Source organism: Alosa sapidissima, chromosome 20 (assembly GCF_018492685.1).
Source record: "Alosa sapidissima isolate fAloSap1 chromosome 20, fAloSap1.pri, whole genome shotgun sequence".
NCBI classification, from domain to species: Eukaryota; Metazoa; Chordata; class Actinopteri; order Clupeiformes; family Clupeidae; genus Alosa; species Alosa sapidissima.
The window spans coordinates 6,850,993-6,875,721 of NC_055976.1; the positions used below are offsets into that span (position 1 = coordinate 6,850,993).

The window sequence follows — 24,729 nt, forward strand, 5'->3', positions numbered from 1 at the left end:
GTTATATGATGCAAAATGAACTGGAATATATTGGTCATGAAAGAATGAGATCAATTTTGTTGCTTCAGCACATCAGTTTTTATGACCACTACAAGGCTGACTACAAGGGCAATGACTCATGACTTTATGAGAAACCACGGTTTTCATGCAGATAAATACAAATACTTTGAAAAAAAATATTTGCGAACTCAATCAAGCACCTCTTCAGCATATTATAATGCATTTATTGTGTATTTGTATTAAATTCATATAATGAATCCTTTATTTGTTATGAATCACGTACATGTGACAACCTGTTGTAATAACTGAGAGATAAAGAATGCATCAATCAGGAAATAGCCAACACAACAAATAGCATAATCCATTCTACAGTACACAAATGTTGTTAAAGTTGTTAAAACATAAATATATGCATAAATCTATAAATGTACTAAAATACAACTCCACAACAGCCATAATAATAAGTTAGAATAAAAACCTGGCCTTGAAGTGTATGCAGTCATTGGTCGACTTACAAATATAAATATAGCCCACTGTATCTCAGAGAGCTTTCCCCACTTCACCTTTCATATACAGTACTGTAAAGGTAATAAACTGAGCATTCACTTCAATACACCTGGAGTGGAAATGTGTAATTATGTATTATAAATGGTTTTCATATTTCATATTGTAATCATTAAGTGGTGTTGATTTTTACTCAAGGTCCCACATGTCAAAAACCATTGGGAAGCTGGCTAAATATACCGGATAGCTTTTTTTAGAGTAGCAATGAGAGAACTATGTATGCGAGAGATATATTGTGTGTATGTTTTGTGTCTGACTACAAAATGGTTGGTTTGGCACAAAATCCAAGGAGAGATCTGATAGAATTAAATAACGTACTCTGAGATCACTGTCAAAGAGCATAGCATACGAATGTCAAGGCTTGACATTTTGAATTCATTTTGTTCACTCAAGGTTGTAGTATACAGTGAACAACTAGAGTTAATGCGAGCACATTTGATATATCTATATATTTGCCAATTTGTCAAAAACTGTGTACAGAAATAGGCTCGAAAAAGTGACCTCTTCTGTCAAAACAAAAAAGCTGTGGAGATTATGTATCTGCTCTTTCTCAGCTAGCACATATTTGAGGTCGACTTTCTTTTAACCTGCAACGTCCTTCGCTTACAAGAAATCAGAACCCTCCATGTTCCATTGGATTTAAAAGCGCATTAACACCCAGTTTTCTACCAAGGCCTGACAAGAATCTAATCTGGCCTTGCTGCCTGGCTGTTCCCATATCACTTATCTCCTCCGTGGCTGTTTCCTACACTGTGGACAGGGGACTGGACTGTGCTGAGATTCTGTGTCCCATTTTGTTTTGGGGGGAGAGGAAGAGAAGATGTAAGCGACGTGGAGTGACCAGGCCAGTAGCGATCCTAGAACAATAGCCATATTTTACCGGCCCATCTGCGGTGCCAGGGCAATGAGACCTGTAAAAGTGGTCCAGCCTCTGTTAGGTTCAGACAAAGTGGGCACAGACCATAATACGCCGTGGAAATCAGTTTGGATGGCTGACCTCGTCCGGCACAGGATCACAGCAGGGGGAGGACTGTATCCTCGGGCAAGAAAAAAAATAACGTAGGCTACCAAGCAACAGCAGCAGCGAAAAAGAACTGGGGGACACAAAATGGTGAAGGCGGAAATGTGGAAAGTAGGAATGGAGTGAGAGTTCCTTCCTGCTGCAGAAGGAAAGCAGCTCGGCTGAATGTGTCACAGACGGGGGACTTTGGTGAGAGTGCTCGCCGTGGCCGCTGGCGCTGCAGCCATTTCAACTTGAAATGCAAGACACAGCTTGTCCAGGAAGTTACCATTCAGGTCCCCCACCACTCCCGTGGCCCAGTCTATCTCTCCGCTAAGTGCCCAATATCTCGGATATGCCCTTTGTTGGCCGTCCCACGAGAAATGTAGCGAGATCATTCCAACAAGACAGTTGGAAGTCGTGTCAGGTCCCCTCTGGTCTGTCGTCCCCCGATCTGAATTAATAATTTTTTCACACAAAACGTCTGGTTCCCCCACACCTTTTTTTGGTCAAAGCACGTTCCCCTAATCTGTTTTCCCAACTTGGAACGAGTGTGTTTTCCAACAAAATCATGGGTAGTGGATTTGTGTCAGGTTGAATCAGGCTTTGTTTTTATCAGGCCAGTTAGAGCATTTTCCCCCATTACTCTCCATTACACTGTTGTTTCGCAAGGCAAACTTTTCTATTGAGGTATTAATTATTGGAGGGCTTCTATTTTAGCGCCCTGGCTCAGCACACTGGCTCCACTCACAGGCTTCCCCCTCCACTGGTCCCCGTAATATAAAAGATAAATTGTCCGCAGCATGTTTTATTCTCAGGTGGCTGGAGGCCGGGATACGTTTTGGCCGTCCTTCTCCACCGCTATCACCATCTCCTTAATGGTAACGAAATTAGTAACGTTTTCAATCATCCTCTCAAATGTGTCGGCTGCAGCAAAGCCTCTGCAGAGGAGGGGGATTGGTGCAGGAGTGTATCGGGGAGAGGATCACACAGTCTGAAAATAGACAAGCAGGGGAAGAGCCACCTGAGGATGCTCGGCTGAATTGCCCTCTCGATTGGAAAGACTCAACATTTTGCCAATAAGTCCCTCATCACACTTTGACCTTTTCGATATTTAACTGCAGGCCCATCTATTGTCACTCTACTCCCCCTCCCTCTCTCTTCCCCCCTCTCTCTCTCTTTTCTTTCTTTCTTTCTGTCCCCCCATCTCCTCCAAAACGGAATGCACTTTACATTCACTGCGCTCTTTACTTGGGCGCATAGGTCATCCTGTTGTATCGAGCGCATTGTAAATTCAGTTTGTGAGCTTCATGGAGGTGCAGGGGAGATGGGGAGGGGGGGTTGGGGTTTGAAAAGCATGGCAGCATCTACGAGTCTCTATGGTGCCTTCGTGAGGTCTCCAAACTCGGAGGTTAATATTAGAGTGTATTTGGACGAGCTGCTGGCTGGCATTGTGTCCCTCGGCGATCTGTCTCTCTGATCAGTGAAATGGATCTCTCCCCACTCTTCCCCCTTCTGACTCTCGCTGCGGCAATTCTGCCAGTCAAGCACACACACACACACACACAGGCATAAATACACACACACACACACACAGAGACATGGATAAACACACAGGCAGCATCACACTCACTGACAAACAGACACCATCACACACACATGCACACACACTGACACAGACGCCATCACACACATGCACACAGCCTTGTGAAGGCTACGTGGCATACAGTAAACACTGAGGATTGCCAACCGGCAGATTTTTTACTGCAGCTACAAATGTAAAAGAAACAAAATGGTCCTTGCATAAATTGAAAGCCTCCAACAAGTGGAAAAATGGAATATGAAAAGTGAGAGGTACGTATTTACTGTAGTAGCTTGGCATATTTTTAAATAATACTTCTAACATACTTGACAAAGTTCCAAGGTCCTTTTTCACAGACAGTACAATAAGGCTTTTACTGCTAATATATAAAGCAAACTCTGAAATGATTTTATCCTTGTTAAGTGAATTCTTATTGGTTGTAGTCAACAGCAATCCGTGACCATTACGTAGTGTGACGGGCATAGTATTGTGTGTTTGCAATTTTCCATTAAATTAACTGACAACATGCAAGCCAGCCACAATGCAGAGGAAACAAGACCAGACAGCATCTTAGCTGAGGGAGCCACACCTGCCACCTGCAGTATTTCATAAGGGCCTGTCACAAGTTCTAACACTCAGCGTCAAGGCAGACAGAACCACATATCAACAGCATTCCAACAGCTCAGAGGGACCCTTCTCCCCACCAGCCCCTTTAGAGGTGTCTCGGTGACTGTGAAAGTTACCGTCAGCTTTCGAAGATGAAATTTGGCAGAGCATATATTTAGTCTTTCTTTAAAGTTAAATTTGCATAGCTGAAGCAACAATAGTGAATAATCCATTGTGATCAAATAAATAGTCCAAAAATTAGATTGTGATATTTAGCGTAAAATAATTAGGCCAAGCAAAACTCAATGGTTTTTGACATGGGAAGATTTAAATGGGTGTTATGGCAGTATATTGCTCAATGTGAAATATGATCTTAGATGTCAGTGTAATATAATGTTAATGACTGCCATAATTCAACTGAAGATGTGCCAATAAACTGTATAATTATTTGGCATCTTTGTTTGAAAGACTGAGTCAGTGTGACCAGACATACTCTGCTGAAGTCTGTGAGAGCACAATAATCATATTGCCTCAACCCCATATTTGGAGTGTGTTTATTTGTTGAATGTTGATGACAAATTTTACCAATGTCTAAACTGAGAGACTTCAATGTAATAGTGTTGCATAGAAGCCAAATATGATCGGCTTTCAGTAGACACAGTAGATGATTACAGTTGATGTTCTTATTTTCTTTCTCATTGCTTCAGCAGAGTTCCGTCCCCTGGTGATTGCATTGATTTGTACTGCACAGTAGTTTGAGCATAATCTGTTTATTTTACATTTGAAAGCAACATTTTAGTGAATAAAATGTAGAATACATACAGTACTGAGCATATGCATTATTAATGCAGCAGATATGCACAGATTGTGGTGAATTTATTTAACGAAACCAGAATGTTTTTATCATGCAATCACTTTGTGGGTGGATGTATTATTATTTATTTAGGATTGGGTGAAATGTATACATGTACTGTATGATGCCTTGAGTCAGTATAGACCCTTTCAATAATAAAAACAAAAACAATGCTTGAACGTTCTATTTGGACCCCAATCTACTTCCTCTGCATTAAGATAACATATGGAATGTTAAAAAGGAAGTCTTGTGGGGCCAACTATGATGCTGATAATGGAACTCTCTTGAAAGGGTCTATACTTGTGTCAGTCAAATTGTTCTACAGCAGTGTGTGCAGTCTCCTTCCTCTGCCTCTGCCTTGACCATCATGCTATTTTGAATTCTCTTGTGCTTCTTCTTGTTTTCTCTCCCACTGGTTCACCACTAGGGCCGCATTCGAAAAAACAGGGAGAGGATTTGTCTGATAACGACGGTGATGAAGACGAAGGTATTTGCTGTGGTGGTCAGAGACATGTGCATGTCCTGTCCTGGTTCTCCCTTGTTTTACAATGGACTTGTTTTGGATAGTCTGAATGCAAGCCATTTCCTTTATGCCCCTCCCACCTCCCCCCAACCTAAGCCACTGAGTGACATTCTGCAGAGCTGTGAGTGTGATTGTGGAGAATGATTGGTCCCTGAGAATGTTGCTGTCTTGTGCTTTATCTTGATTTTTGTTTGAGAGCGTGACCTTTCAGTGGCATGCAGAGATGGTTATCCTTCCTACGAATATTACGTTGTGGACACATCCCCTCTTGTGTTGGGGTCGTCTATAGAGGGGAAGAGAGTGACTGTCTGCAGGGGTGATGTGTATCAGGCGTCTTTGATCTAGAAACGTGAACATGCCCATCGCCTGGAAGAACTCACTTCCCTAGTTTTTATTGTTTTTATTTGCTGTCCTTAACTTGCTTTTTAAAGCCACGTTTGTGTGGCAACTTTGGTGAGATGTAGTGGCTGCAAAACAAAGCAAAGCAAAGTGGGAGAAGTTCACCATGTGGATGTGAATGTATGTATTACTCCAGATAGTATTATCCATCAGATTGTGTATGGTAAATGGTAAAGTGAAAGTGATGGATAGTCTTGGATATTCGATGGCCAATCAGCCTTGAAATGACCGTATTCACAGACGTAATACTCGTAAATCCAACAAGCAACAGGAACAGTTACACCTCACTTAATCCACTTAGACAGATATGATAGTGGGGAATACTCAAACAGATTTGAGCGACAGCTGTCTCTGTGCGAGATGATTCTGCCAAAACTTGTCACCTAGGACCTTTTGAGGTCTGTGACTGAAGCCTTAAAATGCCAAAAAAGGGCATGAATGCTGACAATGTGTTTTTTTTGTGTGTGTGCATGTGTTGAGGATAGTGGGAGTCCCAAATTATGCTCAGCTGTACTATACAGTGTTTTGAAATTTGGAAATATTTCTCCTTTCCGGCTGCCACAGGCTCAAGAAATCTCTCTCCCCTCCCAGCTCCCTTGACAACCACACACTAACAAGGGCAAGTGAGCATGGATACTGTCCTTTGTTTATTTGCCATTGAATGGGAGGCCTTCAGCTTTAACAAGGCCTAAGACTGGCATGTAAATGTCACCCCATCTTCAGCCCCCTTTACTGCCCTCCCTTCATCCATCAGCTGTTAATCCCACGCACACCCCACAGTGGAAGGAAAGTTTTAGTTTGGTTGTTATCTTTGTCCTTGACATTGAATCTGTGTGCTTAACTTTTTGAGCACGTTGTTCAGTTCGGAGGTGGAGGCATCCAAGCCTGAGTTGCTCAGGTGGTGCTGCAGACTCCCCAGATTGTTATGGTGATGTGGATTCACACAGACTGCATTTTTGTTAGTGGATGGCAGCTTGTGAGGGAAGGTTTACTGTGCTGGTGGAGATGGATCATCCTCTGAGTCTAAACATGCTCAAGAGGGTCATGGTAAATGATTAGTGGCAAATGCTTGCTTTCAAGAAACGGCACATCTCGGAGGCAAATGAATTTCCCTTTGTCTTGTGCCTTTCTGCGTCAGGTAATGGCTTTTACATCTTCCTCCCAAGATGCTGCCCTTGCATACTTGGAAGGCAGAAGCAGCTTCTCCTCACTGGATGCACGCTAAATGTCACCCTAGACAGCCTTAATCCCCCTTGGAACAGCAGTGATCGGTTTCTATTTCTGTCAACAACAGAACATTCATTAGATCGCGGGGATTTCAATCAAGTCTCAGATTAGCTGGTAATGTGTAAACCCATCATAAATCTCCCCACAATCCTTTGTGAACACTGCTGTCAAGGAACAGAGAATGTAATGAAGACCAAGAGCATAACATCAACAATATCTGTGTAAATACAGTACTGCCCAGTCTTAGAAGGCTAGTGAGATCAGAGGTCATACTAGCTTGTAATGTCATCGCAGTGTCAGACGACCAGCTGTAGATCAGAACGCTGACCAGATACTGTGTGTTTAAATGGGGTCAAAGCCTTAACCTTCCTAATCCGCCTCTTGGTCGTTCAGTGTTTGTAGGCAGATCCCTGAATGAAAGATTAAGATGTTCTGTAGGAAAATGCTGCTGATATTTATAATGGATCTAGATACAGTAGGTTATATAATATTTTCTCATAGATAATAATGTAAGGAATGGATAACTGGTCCTTCTGTTTGACCACAATATGAGCTGTAATATCTGCATTCCTAGTTGTACCATGTTGATGCATTTCAGCTGAGGTGAGGCAGAAGTTGTTTTTTTGTCAAACCAAAGGAAAAGCAAAAGACTGGTTGCTTTTCATCATCTTCTTCGGATTCTTATTAGAAAAGGAAAAAAGCATGCAGTTAGTCTTGAAATTGAAGGTTTTTGGCATTCCATACGTAAGCGTGTCTGGAATATGTTTGCTAACATATCCATTTTGAATGACCAAGCACAATATTGATTTTTTTATTTCTTTGATATTAAGAAAGAAGAAAATGTGGTTGTGGTTTGTTGTACGGACTCAAAATAAATTACCATCAGCTGAGCTGATATCCCATCTCCTGGCAACGTTAATTTGATCTGAGGCAAAACATATTGGATATGAGGTAAATTAATACAACAAAATGTAAAGAGCACGATTAATACTACTAACAGAAAAACATGCGTTTGATTCACAAAATCAGTGTCGTGTTCTATTTGCCATGATAGATGAGGGTATGGAATATGCATGAAATAGCTTACGGCAATTACTTCCATGTGATGATCATTGGCAAATATGTGCTCACTGCAGAATATCATAACATGGCTTTTAAACAGGGAATGGAATGGATTTAGATGAGGAGAGGGAGGCTCATGAGTCGTGCAGAGAGGATTAGCTGCTTGTGAAAGTAAAAGAAGAAGAAGAGGAAGCTCTCGCTCAGCAATAACATTGTTCACTTTCAGTATTTATCTTGGGATATTCCGAGCTCTGGGTGGATATCTACAGAGATTAGAATGGAGGAAGCCTCCTTTTTTCTTCTACAAGGGGGGAAGCTTAAGCTTGGATTCTCCTATCAAACTCCAGATATTGTTGTTCTATCCCATCTCGCTAACCCCATCTGTCGGTCAGACAGGTGAGAGAGATACACCGTACGAGGTGGGGAAATGTCACGCCATGTGCTCTTGGCCTCAGCTGAGTCTAGGCCGGATGTCAGCCATACCCGAGCCAGAGCGGGCTTTAATGTGCCGGGTGTTGTGCTGTTGGACAGGCTTTGTTAGGTAAGCTCATTCTTGCCAGGGTATTAAGGTGTGAGCTCCACTTGAGTTCTCACATCCCCCTCTATGTTTGTGTAAATGGCGCGGGGTGTTGTATACTCCTTTTGGCAAGCGCTACCCTCGTAGAAGCCGCATCTCTCCTGGTAGCCAAACAATTTGCTCACGCCGTCAAATGCTGACTTTTAATATCTCCAGAACAAGCTACGAACAGATTTTGGCCAAGAGTGGGATTTCTGTCAGAGCATGGGGCTCGGTTAAGTGCAGTGGTGTATGCCTGATGAGAAAACAGTAGTGTGTGCAGTGCCATGATGCTGGGCAAATGCAAGGCAATTCAGTATCGAGCAGCTCAGTGAGGGGTGACAGCCGAGGTACCCCCGCTGCTTTAGCAACAGGCTCTTCGCATTCTATCGGAGATGACGCGAGGCCATACCTGAGACTGTCCATGCTCTGTGCTCATCTGAGCTGCAGCTCAGGGCCAGCGAGCATCCTGGGAAAGGGACGGATTGCCCGCAGGCCACTGCGTTACCTTTGCTTTACCCGACAGGGAGGCAAAGAAAAAAACGAGGGAAATATATATAAAAAATAAAAAAAGGCCATCGCCACAGCCGCGTGCAAACGAGCATCGCCGGCGGAGGCTCTCAGTGCAGAATCATCTCCGAGCCTGGCGAGGCTGCCAAATGGGCTGCGGGTCTCGCCAGATGCCTCGCTGCCAAGGATGTGGCATGCACGCACGCGCCCACAGGAGCGGGGTTACTGCCGAGATGAGTGGCTCCGGCCGGAGACGTTAGTTAGCAGACGCGTCCCCGTTTGCAGCGCGCGAGGCTGGAGAAAGCCAACTGCCCTGGATTTACGGACAGCGTGGGTAGGAGCCAGTCTGTGGTGTAACACGTAACCACGGGATCGACACAGTGAACGCGCGAGAGAGAGAGAGAGAGAGAGAGAGAGAGAGAGAGAGAGAGAGAGAGAGAGAGAGAGAGAGGGAGGCAGAAAATACAATCTGCAACGCGCCACCAAAACAAGGAAGCACACGCCTGCACCTGCACAGGCAATTACCACCTATTTTCTCTATGCAAATAATGATTTGGAATCTAATCACTTTTCAAATTCAAAATCAAATTACATAAGGAATAAGTGATTTTATACATGCAATTTCTGAAGGGAAAGGTAACCAATTTAGCTGCATTTCGTCTGGTTTGTTTGTGTGTGGAGATCCGGGCTCATAACCAGAGGTAGTGGAGAAGAGCTCCACATACAGCGTTCAGCAGAGCTGTCACAAAGCATTGTGGGAGCCAGGTAGACACAGCACACTGTAGTGCTGTGGCACTTGTTCACCTCACAAAACGGAAATCCCCCATCCCACCCTCCTCTTCCCCGAGCTGAGGCTGCTGCTGCTGCAAGCACAAGCTCCACCGCCCTGCCACTGTGGATAATACCCTCCTGCCTCTTCACTGCCAATTGCTCCATGCGAGCGTGAATTTTCACTGTGAATATATTCAAGGACAAGTGCAAATATGGCAAGCCAATTTACATAGCCCTTTCTTACCCCCCCCCCCCCCCCCCATTCCTGTTTTTCGTTTCCATCTCAACGATGTCTGCAGACTTCATTTTTTTCTCCCCATCATTGTGCCAAAGCCCTCAGTCAGTCTGGGCTTGGGATGTTTGTTCGTCCTCTCCAAAATCTACTTAGCGAGATGTTGTCATCTTGTCACGGTCGGCGGTCCATCTTTGGCTAATTTCTGTGGGCCGAATTGTATTTCCGCCGGCCCCCATCCAGTTAGAGCCTCGGAGGGGCTTCCCGACCGCTCAGCCCCCTCTCCGGCGCGGTGCTGCGGAGCCCTCCCAGAATTGAGTTAGGGCCAAGATCCATTGTTTTATCCTGTCACAATCTGGGTGTATTTAGGGACTTCTCAGCACTAAATCTCCAAAGGTGGAATGTCAGGAATACATTTTTTTTATATATATTGCGCCGAGCTCAGGGAGAGACAGACACCTTCTCCTGGTTGTCTGGTGCCGTGCCCTCTCCCGCAGCTGAGCAATGGATCTGCATGGCAGTAGCTTGGCACGCCAGGCCATGAGGAGTACACACACACACACACGCGCACACACACACAGAGTCAGACACTTTTCCTCAAACCCTGCCACAATTGGTGCCAGGCATCCCAGCTCCACCTGCTTGGGTGTTAGAATTAATTCCACTGAGCCTGCCCCTCGACTGGATTTCAACCCGGTGCAGATTGTTGCTCCAGGAAGCCTGAGGTTTGAAATTTACGATGGCGGTGATTCACATATGCCCCGTGTGGCTCTCTCGAGCTTTCTCTCTGATGTGGCTAGAGCGGGAGCCACTGCCTTCAGCGATATTTGGAGTGTTATCCTCCTATCCTCACCGCAGATGAAGATTTCTGAGTGTCTCTTTCTTTCTTTCTTTCTTTCTTTCTATCTTTCTTTCTCATGCAATCACAGACTCAGTGAAGGAAGAGGATGACTGTAGAGAAGGGATGTTGGTTTGATATTTGATATTTTCTCTATATTTCTCCTCTCTACTTGAGATATCCCAAAATAATCCTGCTTTGAAGGAGACATGGCGTCCACAATGGACAGAGACAGCTCGCTTTCTGCAGCTTTGAACTGCAGCGCTGCTCTTTGCTGGACGGTGTAGGTGTCACAGATGGAGGACGCATGGCGTGTGATGTGGGATTTGCATGGCTGTGAGCAATGGGAGCTGTGAGGTGGACGGGAGGGACTGTGGTCCTCTGTGCCTCTCTCTCTCTCCCTCCCTCTCTCTCTCTCCCTCCCTCTCTCTTTCTCTTACTCTCTCTCACTCCCTCCCTCTTCTCTCTGCCAGGAGCTTGGCTTCAAAGAACACATCAAACCACCTGCCAGCTCTCCGATCAGAATCATATTTAATGCACAAACACAGCGTTCGGGGTTGACAAAGTCACCCCCTTCAAAGGTCACCCTCCCCATCTGCGTTTGGATTGAGACCCGGAACACAGAGCATCAAAGCCGTGTCAAGCATCACACAGGAACGGTGTCCCAACGTTGGGGCCATTTTGTTGATGTTTTAACTCAAATGTGAAAAACAGTGACATGACAGTCTCCTAATCAGCAGCTATCAGCGTGACCACCAAGCCAAACAATAGAAGTGAGATGTTGCTGAAACAAGGACTCCACTAAGTAATACATGCAGATTGAGCATTTTGCTCATGTCCTCCTTTGTCTCTGTGTTCTTGTAATTAGGTTCTCTGTGTTGGAGAGCTTCCTAGGGTTGTCCAGTGAGTTTGCTGTGTGTTAATGAGGTTCAAAGCGTTGCAGGACAAAGCACATAATCAAAGATAGAGACTTGGATGGAGACCACATGCAGACAGTGGCAGTGCACATCTGTCAGCCCCATGAGCCTTTGCTCCTGTGAAGATGCTGCCTGACAAGTTGCAGGGTTTTTTACAACAGACTGATTGTTTATAGCACTTAGAGCTATAAACAGAGAGCGCTCTCTCTCCCTCTCTCTCTCTTTCTCTCTCTTTCTCTCTCCCTCTTTCTCTCTTTCTCGCTCACCCTCTTTGTCTGTCTCTCCCCCCCTGTTCTGGAAAATTCTCTGGAGTGATGGGCCTGGCACAATGCAAAAGTGCCTTCTAAAAAGATTTATGAGTGCTTTGTGCAGAGGCTGATGTGCCCTCCTACAGAGCTTAACTGGCACCACTCAGCACTGGCATCATCTCCGAGTTGTTCCACAAAGCGACACTCCAGTCAGAAGACAACTCGCAATCTGTAGATTGTGATGACTTGTGCTCGCAGGGTACTCGAGGGCTCCATATTACTCTGTACATTACATGTGATGCTGTGGATGCCCTGTGTGCTGTTGTTATTGTATGCTGGTTCATGCACAGACACAGTAAATATCATTTTACCTCGTCAAGTGCTGGAGAGGGAGGAAGGCTGAGCTGATCTAAGGGGTAAAAATCAAACGAACAGGGAGTGGAGAACTTGTGTGAATGGGACAGTGAGCATCGGTATATGTGTGTGTGTGTGTCTTTGTGAGTCATCCATCCTCATTAATGACACAACACTGTCCGCATGTCAACCATCAGTGTGCATCCGTGAGCCTGACATTGCCATATGCATCCTTTAAACTCACATCCTCTCTTGAAAAATGTGGCCACATTTTGCGCCTTCTCTTTGTTTTTTTACTTTGTTTTTTTTTTGTCGCTTTTTTTTAGTGAAAAAAAAGTGTTCATGAAAATGTAAATGTTTCTAAATGAATTTTAATCAAACCTCTCTCTTCTTTCCCCCTCCTCTCTCAGCGTGTCCTTTATTTGGAATTCTGTCAAAAAATGCTGTGGATTTCTCTTGTGTTCGTTATTGTGCTGGTCCTCATAGACCTGAGACAGCTCTCAGGCCTTTTGAGGTGTAAGTCACAACATGAATATAAATGATCTGCTCCTTCAAGTTAATGAACTGATCAGGTAGTCCAGCTTGGCCTGCCACTTAGAGGAAGAACATGTACCACAAGATAGCCCACAGATGGGCAGCAAACATCGCCATAGTAACATGATGTGAATTGACAAAAGAGGCGACTAATAACGTTGACATGACTAATCTCTGTTCTTGTTTCTCCTCTCCTCCGTTCATTTTGGTTGTTTGCTTTCCTCATTTTCTTTGTCTCTTTCCTTGTATCCATTTGTTCTGATGTCTCGTGGTTCACCAGAACAGGACAAAAAAATAATGTTCATTTTCTCTCTTCATCCAAGTTTCACTTCATACATTTCCTCTCTTGTGTGAGATAAGTGTAAACAGATAATTGTCAGTTTTTTTAAATCACATATATTGATTGCGCCCCCAGATACCAGACGTGCAACAAGATGTATTTACGATGTGTTTGTCGATATTCAAGTCGAAAACAGGGCGGCTGCTTATTCCGTCTCTGAAATGGGAGATTGAATATGTTGTTGAATCATGAATGGGTGTTTTGGGGCTGGGGGGTAGAGAGAAGAGAAAAAAGGGGAAATAACAACCCCATATAGCCTTACAAAGCACCACTGCTTTCATGAAAGGCTCACAAAGTAATTTGCTTTGACTGTTCACATGCTAATGGGGGTGTGTGCGAGTGAAAATGCACAGTGCACAGACTCGGGCAGATTCACCAGCCTGGGTGTTGTTTGTGATTAGCTGTTCTTGAGGATTTTGAATTTTTGGTCTGCCGTATCCATGGCAACCTGAATACAATATAGGGCTTTTGAATCAGAGCCCAGTGGCTTTCTCTTAGCTCTCAAGGCTGAGCAAAACAGCTGCCATACTGGGAGTGAGAGAGACAGAGAGAGAATGAGAAAGAGAGAGATACCAAGCAAAGGAGTGAAGGAGAATGAAGGAGAGAGCAAGAGGAGGAGAGAGACTTTCTTGTCTCTCCATTTTACCAAGCCAGTAATTCTGCCAGTAATCTCCAACAGGCTCTTGTTCCTTTTGGTTTCCCATTTTGATCTGACTAAACTGTTACCTCAGGGTGAAGATTGACTCTAGAGCGTCTCTGATTATGAACTCTAAAGATTCTCTAAAGATAACAAAAAACCATAAAGGGACCAATTTTCCATCCTCCCATAAAATAACCTGGACAGTTAGATTCTTATCTTTCAAAAAGCATAAAATTATTATTTATTACAGGACATGCTTACTCCCCTCCCACTAGAAGTAGCCTAAGTTACATCAAAAAGCACAGCTGCAGAATCCTCATCAAAATGGCCGTCATTTCATTCCAGCAGTCGGCAGACAGAGCCAAGCTGACTCTGAAAATGAGCCCAAATGACCAATTAGGTGCCTGACCTCTTGCGCCACCTCATCAGTTAGCATCTATTTGTTTTCTCATGCAGTTAGCAATAAAAGACAAATGACCGTGCTCATCCGAAAACACCGATGGCACATTAGCTGGTATCTGGGGAGGGCTTTCCCGTCGAACCCGACCGCTCTGCACTGTGTGTGTGTGTGTGTGTGTGTGTGTGTGTGTGTGTGTGTGTGTGTTTTTGGTTTTGTTTTTTTGCTCCTTACTGTAACGGCCTGAAGGCAAGTGAAAGTTTAACGGTGGCCACTCTTGCAGACATTCGAGACCAAGGTGCCAAGCCCGTCATGGTGTACATCCACGGAGGCTCGTACATGGAGGGGACTGGGAACATGATTGACGGCAGTGTGCTGGCCAGCTATGGGAACGTCATTGTGATCACGCTCAACTTCCGAGTCGGAGTACTGGGTAAGTCTGGACATAATGTAACAGTGTCTTTTACTGTAGATTTCTGTGCTTTTCATGCTTGACTTTAGAATGACTTCCTTTATGTGAAATGAATATGGGAATGTTCGAGTCATGAGTTCCACACTGTCAATACTTAGAAAGGACAGTCAATTTACGGGTTGCCATGACTGCCTCTAGCAAGAAAAGAGGCCTACTAAAGGAAAAACTCTCTGAAATCAGTTATCCCTGCACAACGGGGGTTTCGTTTGCAGTGGGAGAGTGTAAGGGTTTGATATCAGTTGGAGGGGAAGACAGACGACAAAAGAAATCAGATTATCCAGGGAGCAGGTTGCAGCAGTAGGAGGAAGAGGAAGAGTACTGTTATCCCAGCCGTACAGCACACACCGGATCACTACCTTAATACTTTCTTACAGGCAGCAGTGTGTCCTATGTGAATGTACACTTTTCCTAGAAGAGAATTTGGTGGGCTTAAAATGTACGTTATTCCTGATAACTAGCATTCTGATGTCGTTTTAGTTTATTTCAGTTCAGTTTATTTAAGCAATCCTTATTGACGAAGAATAGATTTGTGGATCACTGTATGGAGCCCAGGTCCCGAAGATATAAGCGGATAAGGAATGGTGTTTATGTGGCTTGTGTCTTTAATGGCATTATGGCATTATGGTGCATACAACAAATCAATCATTGTTGGTGCTCTGGTACAGACATGATATTATTCATGCTTGCTGAGGTTGTTTAGTATGTCTGAATTTAGCCAAAACATTTCCATCAGTGAGTCATCTCCTACTTTCACACCTGATTGTGGGATCCAAATGCCAAGCAATTGGGAGGTGAACATTTTCAGTGTGCTGTTGAAAGACAGCTATCTGTGCGCGCTCCACTCGTCTTCGGAGAACAAAGGCTAGGTGGCTCTAATAGGGCTATAGTTAGAAGAATGCTGCAAACAGCAAAGAGGGGGATATGGCCCATGGAAGGAAAAAATGTTGGTGCTGATTGCCTCATACCGAATGTTAGCTCTCCCAATGCCATGGAAACTAAGGGTCATATTTTCAGCTCCAACAGAGAGACATAAATAGGCCCCTGTCCACTTTTCCCTTCAAGAATCGTACATTTTAAAATGGTGAAGTACTTTAGTCAAAACTTTTTAGGGATTGAACTTGAAATTGAAAGCAGAATAACACTGAGATCTTGTACAAAACAGAATGATGCAGAGATCTTGTATTTAGCTTTTTATACATAGTTATGCCTATATTAAGAATATATTTAAACCTGAAGACAAAGATATTTTTAGATCCCATCAAATATTTTAAAAAGTCCCTAGAAATTCTCCTATGAAATACACTTCAGCATCATTTATAAGTTATGATTCACACCAAACTGACGGTGTGTGTGTGTGTGCGTGTGTGTGCGTGTGTGTGTGTGTGTGTGTGCGTGTGTGTGTGTGCGTGCACGGGTGCGTGTGTGTGTGTGTGTGTGCACTTGGAAAATGCATATAGGGTTCTTAAGAGGCCAGTCAAACAGAATTTAGCAACCATTGTGACAGTGTGACATTGTATATGTTAACCTTTGCCATGGAGAAGATGCACCAGACTGCAATAATCCTTCATTTACAAGTTGGTTACAAAACTCTGAAGGGATTATTGCCTAAAGTAGATTAAACAGGCCAAATATGACTGCTCATCCATGCCGTGCTGATGCCTGTCATTTAAGCAAAAAACCCTCACCATTTACTGTAAAATTATATTGGTAAGAGTGCATTTAAATTCAGCTAATTCAATCAGTATTCCCAATGAATACATTCTCCAGCTTGCTTCCTCAAATGTAGCCGCTCCAGCACAAACTGTAGCTAAATATTGTCACTTCTTTAAGTGCTTGGCTTTTAAAGTGTATGCCTTGCATAAGTGATTGGGAGGGGTGTGAAGCAGAGGGAACAGACTATAAACTTTTTTTCCCCTTCTTCCCCTGAAGGATACTGCAGGATTCCTTTCATTTGACTGTTGGCAGATGCAGCACATGTAATTTAAATTCATAGCAGAACAAATAATTTCAAGTCAAACATATAAATAAATAAGTACAACAATATTAATGGGAAAATAGGCAGTCTTTTAATTAGGGGGCTTAAAGGGATGAGGAGAGAATAAGGGAAGCTGAGAGAATTAGACAAGATAATGAATAGGACGTGGAGACAGACAAGGCATCTGTGGTGCTGAGCATTGACACTAATACAAATACTAAACAAAAAACAATAAAAACAGTATTTTACGGAGCCAGTAAACCCTTTTCTTCTGGTTACCCTAAAAATAATGTGTAGTCACGGGCCTGGGGAATCAAAGCAACAGACATTTTTTGATAAATATGAGTGGAGTGGAGTTAGCATGGGGATGTACAGCGTCTTGGATCTAATGATGCCACATTGGCCTTTCATGTAAATCAAAGGTCTTCATGAATGTGAAAGATTTATGCAAAACCTTTGCGGGGCATAGTTAGGCTATGTAACATAGCTCTAATGAAAATGCAGAGACAAGTGAGATTAGTTTGAAAGAAAATGAAATGACAATTTGAAAAAAAAAAATACAGTTGCTCTAGACCACCGTGTCGGTCCAATTAAAGTAGTCCGGCGAGTTTCACAGCTGGATTTCATCCTCCTACAGCAGCAGTTACTCTCTTTCTCTCTCTCTCTTTTTCTCGCCTATAAGGGACCATAATTATGGCTTCAAAGTGTGGGGCCCTCATTCTCCTGGGGCCCTATTTGGAAAGTTTCACATCCAGAACCATCTCTATTTAGATAAATGAGAATTCATTACAGGTGGAGTCAGTAATTACCAAAGCCAGGGACTCCGGTGCGATCCTGCCACAGATGAGAGCATCTCCTGCCGATGCGAGGTGGCCACGGGCTCGGGCCTGATGAGATAGGCTTCCCCGGGTAATGCTTGAGCTGTTAGGGCCAAGACCTGAGGAGCCTAGTTTGTTTACAAAAGGCCAATCTTGTTTGCTAGCAGCCCATCGATTGCTGTGTGTCTGTGTGTTTGTGTGTGTGTGTGTGTGTGTGTGTGTGTGTGTGTGTGTGTGTGTGTGTGTGTGTGTGTGTGTGTGTGTGTGTGTGTGTGTGTGTGTGCGTGCGTGTCTGTGTGTGTGTGTGTGTCTGTGTGTGTGTTAGTTAGTGAGTGAGTGAGTGAGTGAGTGAGTGAGTGAGTGAGTGAGTGAGTCAAACCAAGGAGAGCTGGACTGGGGTTGCAGTGTCTCTTTAATGATGTGTAATGAGTCCCAGTCAGAGGGGAGTATCTTGTATCACTGCTCTTTACAAATATAATTACTCACTGGCTCTCCAGAGCATGTCAATTTCCTGGTCCTATGGGGAAGACTTAATTACTGTTTCCAAAGCATTAAAAATTAACAAAGGCTGCCTCTCTTGCCAAAATTCAAGGTGAGACTTCCATTACCGCCAAGTGCTAGTCTGGTCACCCAGGGACTGGCCCGGTCCAGTGACATACAGTAGCTGTGGTGACATGCAGCAGTTGGCCGGGTGTGGCACAGTTCAGCGTCCACACATTTATAAATGAGTTATCCAGCTACGCTTGTCACATGTAATACACTGCAATGGACTGTAACTGAATGGACCCTTTTGTAGCCACTGCAGGGTCTTGCTCCCCCGTACAGAATGCTGGGGTCTGAAATCAAATGAGAGTGGAGCTCTCTTTGGAGCATGAGGGACGGATTTGAGCTTAATGTAGGTACGTCTCCAGCAAGTAATCAGACAGAATTCAGTCAATAGTGCAGCTAAGCCTACAAGATCTTCACACATGGCATGTGTGCATCCATGAGAAGAGAGGTTGGGGCAGTATAAAGGCTGATGAAATTTCTGCCTGCGAGGATTTTGCCTGTGTGTGTTTGTGCATGCGTGTGTGTATGTGTGTGTGGTGTGTGTGTGTGTGTGTGTGTGTGTGTGTGTGTGTGTGTGTGTTTGTGCACGCTCACACGCTGGGTTGGAGATCTCCCAATCATACTTAAACAGCTTTAGCAAGGCATCTCCCTTGGTTATGAGCAGCACACAATCTCCATCTCCTTTGTGCATCATTTGCCAGGTTAGATGAGGAGCAAGATCCTGCCTGTGCCTCTTGATTGGCTCTCGCTCGCTTGCTTGCTGCAGACAGCACGCACATGCTCACCTCCAGACCGCACTCTCTCCGGCTCCTCAGTCCAGCTCAAATTGCTGGGCTGGTTCTGGAGAGTGGAGGCCTGAAAGTGCCCCACACACTCCAGCCAAGTACCTCCGCGAGGAGCCCTGAAAAGCGACTACGCTCTGCTCCAGAGCTCCGGCACACTCTCTCTCTCTCTCTCTCTCTCACACACACACACACACACACTCACACACACACTCACACACACACACACACACACACACACACACACACTCACAGACACACACACACACACACACACTCACAGACACACACACACACACACACACACACACACACACACACACACACACACACACACACACACTCACAGACACACACACACACACACACACACACACACACGCAGACGCAGGAGCCGGTGTGAAAGGGAAATAAATTAGCAGTATTCCGCCTGCCTGCTTGCCTTGCCTTGCCTGCCACATCCATGTGGGACACAAAGGCGCAAGATTTACTCGTTTTCATTGGCGTTTGGATGAATTCCCCCAAATTAAGTCGAGAACAAAAACATTTATTCATCCTATTAATGTCAAAGAGTGAGGGATTGAAGTAATGGTGTTCATGCGCCGCTCCACTGTGACTCGCTTGGCACAGACGCACCGCAAATCAGATCCAGGAGTTTACCCATTCAGGGCTGCACGCTCTCCACTATGCCAATGTCATTTGCTCAGCGATATCAATGTTTGCGTAGATGCGGCACAACACTGGCACACTGGCATAAAACAGCGTTTTGGGTGATGGACAATCAGCTAAAGCTTTTAATAAGCGATAACTTGCTAACAAGCCTAATGGGGGAGTTTTTTTGTCTTCTCTGTGCTGCAGGCTCCTATTTGTGCGGGCGGAGGGGCTGTTAGCTGACGCCATTGGGGAAAAGTCTGTCACGTTCTCTGATAAATTTGCAGAATCAAACGAAGGGCACGATTAAAAACATGTTAAACAGTTGATTATGCACTCCGATGGCAATGAAATGTCATGATTATCAAATTCACCGAATCTTCAAGAAGGAGTTACACATGCAGTAGCATGTTATAGTCGACAACACAGGCTGAAAACAATACAGCAGTATACCAAGGCAAACATTCATACATCCAATACAAAGCGCACAAGGTGCAACATGGCTCAGGGTTTGTTTCAGTATTTTGCCTGTTGGAGTGATGAATGGCAGTGTTGTGTTAGAAGGCTGTAAACCCTGTAAATCTCATTTGAAATGTCTTATCGGTTTCACTGGATTTGCACATGCGATGGACCACAGCTCGCCACATGCCGTTTACAGGCTTTAAAGAGAACTGATGATATAAAACCTCGATTATCATGAGGGCTCTCCTTGCCTAGCAACACATGAGTTACAGGAGATCATGCCTCTAGGGAATGATTTAAGTGTGTATCAAACAGTGGAAATGGACTTGTCATATATCAGACTATCAATCACTCCCCTCTGAGATAGGCATTACAGCGAATAAATAATAAAATGATGGGCAATAAAAAATTACTGTAAGATAATGTACAGTACAATGGGGCTTACAACAAGTAACCTATGATAACACATGGATACAGCACAGCATCCACAATAGTGACCTATTTAAAAAACAAACTTATCTGTGATTATATCTCTGGAACCGGTAACATGGTTTGGTTGATCAAGGCTGCATTTATAATGCTCTTATAAAGCATTACTGTAGGTCCCTCAGGCATGTGTTTAGTGTAGAGCACCATTTAGTGCAGAGTTCCATCCAGCTGGAACTATGCAATGTATTTGTAATGTTCATTTATTATGTTAAATACTTTATAATACAATATCAAATTCTGGCACTTGGGGAGGGTGTTATAAATCATAGGAGCCTGAATATTCTTAATACCTCAGGAACGATGCTATGGGGAAGATAGAGATCAAGATTTATTGCGCTCCTGGCTGTGTTGAGATGAAAACAATGATTACCTCAGTTTGCCTCGATTTGAAACACGAGACTGTGAGCATGGTTTACAAAAAAAAAACATCAAAGGCAGCACCTGACAATCGTCTTTCATCTGGGTCAAGGACTTCAGAGGCCCAGCCTGTAAAGCGACATGCTTAACCAAAGGTGGCGGTTGAAAGCGTTCCAATTTCCTTGTTAAAACATTGAGGGAGTCTTCCTTTGGTTTTCCTACTCTACCTAGATGTTTTGTTTGTTGATTCTTGAGCACCAACTGAGAAAAGCTTTATTCATCTTTTGTATCTAGGGGTCCAAGCAGCGAAGCTTCTTCCTCATTATTTGCTTCCCAAAAACGCGTTCTACAGCAAAAAACGTAATATGTAGCTTCTCAATGTTTTAGTTATACATCATTTCAGGCCAATAATGATTCTATTACCATGATCTTCTCAGATAAGGTCCAATCACAGCCACACAATAGCCCCACTCCCCATTAAAGAAACTACATCATTTTGAGAAATTCTGTACACACGCTTCATGTAGAAGTGTAATATTTGCTGTGCTTACAATTTGTCCCATTTCCTCAGTGACCTTCAACCTTTTCCCGTTTAAGGGGACTTCTTACAATCTGCTTGTACCCCAATAATCACCTCTTATTTTTTTATTTTATATTTTTTAATATATTATTTCAAAGGTTTGATTGCCATTCAGAATCTTCATCAGCTGCACAACATCTTAAATTGCATCTACTTTCAAAAGAATAGCATAATTGCACTTCACACCACTATTAATTATGTGTGCACTGTGAAGCTAGAGCAAACTGCTGTGTTATCTTCCTCGAAATGTCATTTGCCTTATGCGTTGCTATGACATAACACTGTTCCTCACTGAGTTTTATTTCATTGACTAGACCCTACAATCTCTGAGACGAAATGCATAATGCACGGTTGTACAGATTCAGAGCGCAAGGAGGCACAGAACACCTGCTTCTGTATATTTAAATATAACTGCAAATAAACTGCTGTGTGCAAACTTGCCGGCCTTGGGAGAGTTCTCAGTGTGTGTATTGTGTCTCAACGTGAGCACATTGCAATAGGCTACAGTAATTACAGTCGTCAAGCTGAACACAGGCTGTTTAAGTTTCAAAAGATGAAGAAGATGAGAAGAGTTATTTGTTTAACATGCGTTGGATAGGTCAACTATATTTCTCTGACTGCCAGATGCAAGGCTTTTCTTCCATCCATATAGTGGGGAAATCACTTCAAAGTCTGGGCACAAAAAGGAAAAACAAAGACCGATTAGAAAGGAAGAACATAAAACAAGAGAGACAAAAGTAATAACCATCCCAGTGAACAGGATAGAGAGGGAGAAACCACACAGAGATGTCTTGGACATGAGAAATAAGAGAGAAATCGACAGCAATTTATACAGGCGGGTGGAAATAAACCACAGAGACATAACACTGCTCTGATTAGAACCGTGAGCATTGTAGATCTTGGTTTTGACACAGGGACCAAAACAAATTAAATGTAAATTCTCTAAATAATTACACATTTATTGGGCGCTTTATGAATTATTGTCTTTGTGCTTGGGACACTCCCAAGAAATTGGTCCAAGCCCGAGGCAATTATTTGTATTTTTAAAGGTCCTTTAAAGCTCAATTTTATTCTTTGTGCCTCCCAAACTTCTTGTTTATAGTTTGCGAGATCTCTGGTGATTCATGGCGTCTGCGTTATTTATATTTGTGTTTATTCGCTGTAGCATTTCAATGGGAGTGAAACTGCTGTTTCAAAACCCCAGCTCGAGTTTTTTTTTTCTACCTTAGCACATTTGTCCTTAAGGACTCTTTTTTTCAGTTGTGTAGAAGCACACAGGCATTTATTTTTTCCCTCCGGGGGGCAAATGCAGAATCAGGTAGACAAATCGAACAAAATGCACTGCTCCTCTTCAAGAAACAGTCTGGTGTAAAGTGTAAAATGATTCAGACTATAACACAACAGACCGATATTCCAAACCATTTTTTTTCTCCCACTAGAACCCTCTAACACCCCCCCCCCATCCCCCTTGTGGTGCGACGCTGCAGCTCATCTCTGTCCGTGTGGGAGGGGGAGAAGAGGCTTTGTCCATCATCAGGTGTGTTTGGGGTCGAAAATGATCCATCTGAGGTGAATTCTATTGCTTCTGCGGCCGGCTCTCGCTACTTGTCTTGTCGAGAGATTAATCATGCTCCCCAGCCTAGCGGAGGAGCCAAGGTCAGTAGCCTCTCGCCTGTGTGGGAGGCGCTGCACGCCACGCCGCTCCGTCTCACATGAGGAGGGTGGGAGTGGGAGATTGGCGAGAGGAGGTTGTGACGGGGGCCGCAAGTGCGGAGGTAGGCGTGAGATCCACTCATTTAATCCGGCCACATGATTCAACAAGAGAGAGCGAAAGAGAGAGAGAGAGAGAGACAGAGAATGAGAGAGCAGGGGGGGTAGTCAGAGGGAGGGGGGGTAGTCAGAGGGAGAGCGACAAAGAACAAAGAAGAACTGCTCAGAGTAGGTGGTGTAATTATTCAGATGGCGAGGTGAGAGTTGCCTCTGCCTTGCTGGAAAACATGCAATCTGTGCATGAGGAGTCAGGCGTGCGGAATGCTGTAACCTGCGTTTGAGGCGCACAACACCGACCTTAAGCGAATGACACCAGAAGGACGAGGCTCGTAAGGAGATAACAACAAACAAACACGATAAATCATCTAAAAAACATGGCATACAAACATCAGCATCGGCATACTGCAAAGCATGCAAAAACACGAAGGTACAAAACAGGAACAACCCCTACTGCAAACACATACACTCACACAGAGGCACACGGCGGGGGGGGGGGGGGGGTTGTAAGGCTGGTGAGGTTGACCTTTGACCTTTGGTCCTAATTCTCCCAATCAGAGTGTTGAGGAGCAGCTGAGGTCTCATCTCCAGGGGGTTCCCTTGTCACCCCTGATGTAAAATTTATGAAGGAGACATTAGATATTTATTAGAATTAAGAGCAGCCAAGGGCTCAGGAACAACAGAAATTAGTCATTAGGGGCACAAGTGAGATTCCTTCCCAGTGCTCTGCACTTGATGTACAGGATAGACATCTCCCATGGAGAGCAGCAGGCTGTAGCTCTGCTGTAGAAACCATATGCAAGCTTGACGTGCGTGGTGTGGTAGATCACTGAGACTGTGGCACTCTGTTGGGAAGCCTCGTCGATTTGCAGAGTTAATTAGCGAAAGGCATCCATCTTCTGTGCTCAAACCCATGCTCCCTCATTCACCCCCCACCAACTTTCCAGTCCACAGTGCAACAGTTGGATGTAGACAGAATAAACAGACATCTTGAAATACTTCACCGAAGACTGTGTTGGCGGTTGCTGCTCGTGGTGGGGAATTTTGTAAATATCATGGTGGATTGGGGTGAGCCCACCGCACCGCAGAATGCAATTTCCTCATGAATAATACCAGCAAAGCGTAGCAATAGACTTAAATGCTTTGTTTGACCAGGTTTGCTGCAGGTATTCCGTGACATTCTCTCAGAGGAACTGTCTGTCAGAATGCATTTCCCTTTGGTATGGCTGGCTATTAGTCTCATTTCAATACACCACCTACTATACCACGACAAGCAACTTCCCCCTCCTCACAGCAATTCTTGCCAGATTGTTCAGGTAATAGACAAGCAACAGTGACAACAAAGCTCTTCACACCTCCCCCTACTTGAGGGGGGGAATTTGAAGCTTCATTCCATCCATTTCTTTCTTTTTCTGATGGTGTCACCTTGCACACAACAATATAATAAACTGCTCTCTCCTGAAATCCCAAGCCAAACCAAGCAATGAAAGGCATCCGAATACAACAAACAGAGTCCTCAGCTCATCACCAGCACCCCTCTCCCTCTCTGAAATGTTAATTCATGGGTGTAGGGGTGGGATGGGGGCCTTGGAGCAGTGCCATGTGATCCGTGACCGCATGCTACTTGTCCTTTCCTCCTGGTGACCACATGCTGGTGTAATGACCTTCTCCATT

At 44.2% G+C, this 24,729-nt stretch overlaps 1 protein-coding gene across 3 annotated transcripts in view; it reads left to right on the forward strand.

Moving 5' to 3' along the window:
• The window catches only part of nlgn3a (neuroligin 3a), a 111,954-nt gene that overhangs the window by 33,701 nt on the left and 53,524 nt on the right, over positions 1 to 24,729 (forward strand). For 2 of the 3 annotated variants that reach the window (XM_042074824.1, XM_042074825.1), the window contains exons 4-5: positions 5,033 to 5,092; positions 14,437 to 14,586. In XM_042074824.1, the coding sequence (XP_041930758.1) occupies positions 5,033 to 5,092; positions 14,437 to 14,586 (210 nt within the window). The remainder of the gene's footprint in view (positions 1 to 5,032; positions 5,093 to 14,436; positions 14,587 to 24,729) is intronic. The other variant, XM_042074826.1, reaches the window with a different exon arrangement.